Source organism: Solea senegalensis, unplaced genomic scaffold, assembly GCF_019176455.1.
Source record: "Solea senegalensis isolate Sse05_10M unplaced genomic scaffold, IFAPA_SoseM_1 scf7180000013805, whole genome shotgun sequence".
Lineage (NCBI taxonomy): Eukaryota > Metazoa > Chordata > Actinopteri > Pleuronectiformes > Soleidae > Solea > Solea senegalensis.
Genome location: NW_025320896.1, coordinates 28,150 through 31,554, shown reverse-complemented (window position 1 = coordinate 31,554; position 3,405 = coordinate 28,150). Strand labels below are relative to the sequence as shown.

Genomic DNA, 3,405 nt, shown 5'->3' with positions numbered 1-3,405 from the left:
AAAGTTATAGTATAGTATGTCGTCCAAAATCAGTCAAAAAATTTCATACTATAGTATTTCATCCAAAATCACCTGAAAAAGTCATAGTATAGTATTTCATCCAAAAACACCTGTAAATCATTGCGTTTTGCTATTTGACTGTATTATTACAACAGTAATCAATTACTGTTCACTATTCATTGCTTTTCGCACACACACTTCTCAATGCTACAACTGTTAATCCATTACTTTTACCTACTTTCAACTCTTATTATGCCATTACTACATTTACTGTTTAATAGATATTGCCCCTTTTGTGCACACACCGGCTTCAGTCCAATTATGCCTGGTTGGGGACAATGTAGTCTCCTATCTCTACCATCTCCACGTGGTCATTGTCAGTCACTGAGACATATCTCTCATCCTTTTTCTCTCCCCAGTGATGGTTCTGCTAATTGTGACGATGCGTCGGAGGAGGAAGGAGCCTCTGATCCTCGAGGAGGAGCGGGACATCAGGGAGAACATCGTCCGCTACGACGACGAGGGCGGGGGAGAGGAGGACACCGAGGCCTTCGACATGGTCACCCTCCGCAACCTGAACGTCATCAGAGACCCCAATGTGCGGCGAGACGTCACGCCAGATACTCCCAGCTTCTTTCATTACCCATCAGCCCCTCGCCCGCCCTATAAATCCCTCCCAGACAATGTGGTGTTTCGAGAGTTCATTTGGGAGCGGCTGAAGGACGCTGACGTGGACCCGTCAGCTCCCCCGTACGACTCGCTGCAGACGTACGCCTTTGAAGGCAGCGGCTCGGTGGCAGAGTCGCTAAGCTCACTTGAGTCGCTAAGTACAGACTCAGACCAGAACTATGACTATCTCAGCAACTGGGGACCACGCTTCAAAAAGCTGGCCGACCTGTACGGCAACAGCGACGGCACCAGTGTCTTCTCGTAGCCCTTAAACGTCTCTCTTAACATTTATGAATATGAGTAATTTATTGTCAGAGAAAGTGGTATTTGTCCGCCGCAGCGCACCGGAGGAAACGATTCAAAGACAAACACAGGAGAGAGTGAGAGACAAACACTTTCACATCAAAAAGGTTTTTGGTTTGTTTACCTCCTTGTATGGATTCTTTTCAGGCGCGTGCCGTGGTGGGTTTTGACACGGACTTCAAAAAGTGGCGTGAGTGAGAAGGAAACCTTGTGTGCAAGAGACATTAAAAGGTTCCAGATTTTGGGCTCGAGTCCAGCCTCTGACTGCAGAATGCAAACATGTTGGAGTATTTATATGGGGAGGCACCTGTCGTTTCATTCCAGCGATGGGCACGGGCCCAGCACTTTTGCTTTGATGCATTCCTTTGCGATCTTTGTGCTTAAAAAAAACCCAAAAAAACCAAGAAAAAATAAACAAAAACTAAAGTCCCTCATGGAATGCTGTGTCCCCGGTGGCTAATCAGTATTCACTTGATTGTTCTCATGACGTTTCACGACAACTATTTTGATTTTTCTGCTTTGTTTCTGGTTTAGTGGGGCAGGGGAACGGGTCCATTTTTTTTATACATATTATTCATGGACATAACCTGTCAACGTGATACGAAAAGTGCACCCGCACATATAAAAGTATAAACAAGTAGTAGATGTGCTAAGGAAGTGATGTGAAGGCATAAGTTGTGCAAAAAGTGTATAAAGAATGACACGCCGGTGTCAGATTGATGTCTTCAGTGGGTGAAACAGGAAAGGCATATGATTTTTTTTTTCTTATTCTCCTAACAGTACATTTTGCAGATGTTTGCAATGTAGTGTTCGTCTGAGTCTGTTTTTTCTTTCCCTATTTTTCTTCAATTGCAAAACAAAAAAAAGGTCCAATGTATGATTTCTGAGCCGAGTTCTGCTTTTGAGGGAAGCTGATGGGAGGGGAGGGCGACATCTGCTATTTCACAAAGCTTCTCTGAAGGTTTCATTCTTGTCGTGCTTGATTGCGAAAATCACGCCACATAGACACTAGAGAAAAAAAAAATATAAAGGAAATAAAAAAAAAAAGTTTCTGAACAGCAGTGGCAGTCCTTACCTGGGTGAAGTTGCAGTTTGTAAGTAAATGAATTCTTTGCTTCTGTAGCTTGCCGAGTCCAACATGTATTGTCATTTAAAAAGGAAACCAATAATGTTCATGATATGTTCAGTGGCGGCGAAAGGACACACTGTATGATAACCATATTGTGCCAATTTTTTTCGTGTCGACATGTACAACTGAGATGTATTATTATTATTTATTTTGAAGAGGCAGAAATGTGCAAATGATGTTTTTATCCTTTTTCCTGAAAATAAAATTGACATGAATGTCTTTTTGATGAGGCTTTTGTAGTTGAAAGGCCTGAGATAGACAAAGCACTGTCGCTCCACAGAGGCGTGTTTGATGACTTTGAGGTTCACTATCAGCCATCAGAGAATCCTTTTTCAATTTAGCCAGGCCTGCACCGCGCACTCAAAAGGAAGCTTTTTCAAATACTGCATCTTGTCGTGACTGAAAAAGGCGACGCGTTACTGTCGACATTAGCTCGGGGCTTCTAACCCTGTTCTGCTCAAATGAGTGAACCAGCTCGACTGGCAGTAAATGAAGCTACGACCAGTAACAAGCACGTTTTCACTCTCGGGAAATCTTGTTTTTTTTTGTTTAAGGACTGGCCAAGGCCGATAATAGTTTTCTTCTGTTAGTAAAGTTTGTGCGGCGCTTACGTATGTTATGTTCAACACTTGTCTCCTCATCAGTGAACGCGGAGTGAAATTAAAGTTTTCATCAGACCAACTACATCTCTGGACTAAGAGGTGTCGTTGTAGTTTTTACCGTTCTTCCTCGAAACAACCGCATAAGTGATGATGATTGGCTGAGGGAGAGTAAAATGTCATTGTAAGCCAATCAGAGGCAGACTTGGGTGGGTGTCGTTGACACACAAACGAAAGCAAGCGTAGTCGCACACACACACACACACACACATCGTCTCAAGTGAGTAAACAGTCAACAACATGCCGAGTTGTTGAATGGCTAGCCCAGTTAATCCTAACGCAGCCTTCTTGACCTGGAAGTTATCTTTCTGTGAATTAAATTAAATTGAAGGAAAGAATTTATACGTTAATTGCACATTATGCCCCGGACCAAAGTGCTTCTCCGCGTCGGTGTCAAGCAATTCCGACCTCATGAAACGTCTCTCAACGTCACACGCTTCCGCGGAATGAGTGGCCATTAACGCCGAAGGAGACGAAGGCAGTGACACGCAATTTTTTTTTGTCTCAGACCGGTGGCCAGGTATGTTAGATTCACTTCATCCCACAGCAACATTAGAATAGTTCAGATTTGTTTACACTGTTTCTGTCAGTAATTGATTGTATTAAGCGTCCATTTCATTATAATATGCAGATCTATCATACATA

The 3,405-nt window shown here is 43.0% G+C and overlaps 1 protein-coding gene across 1 annotated transcript; it reads left to right on the top strand.

The window, feature by feature from the left end:
- Positions 1-84: 84 nt before the first annotated feature.
- LOC122760598 (cadherin-7-like) lies at positions 85-2,272 on the top strand. The gene has a single exon (XM_044015714.1). It carries the CDS (start codon positions 422-424, stop codon positions 932-934), a length of 513 nt encoding a protein of 170 aa, XP_043871649.1. The 5' UTR covers positions 85-421; the 3' UTR covers positions 935-2,272.
- Positions 2,273-3,405: the final 1,133 nt, after the last annotated feature.

What these genes read in the sequence shown, in the direction of transcription:
- LOC122760598 (XM_044015714.1), top strand. Translation starts at nt 422, where the DNA reads ATGGTTCTGCTAATTGTGACGATGCGTCGGAGGAGGAAGGAGCCTCTG.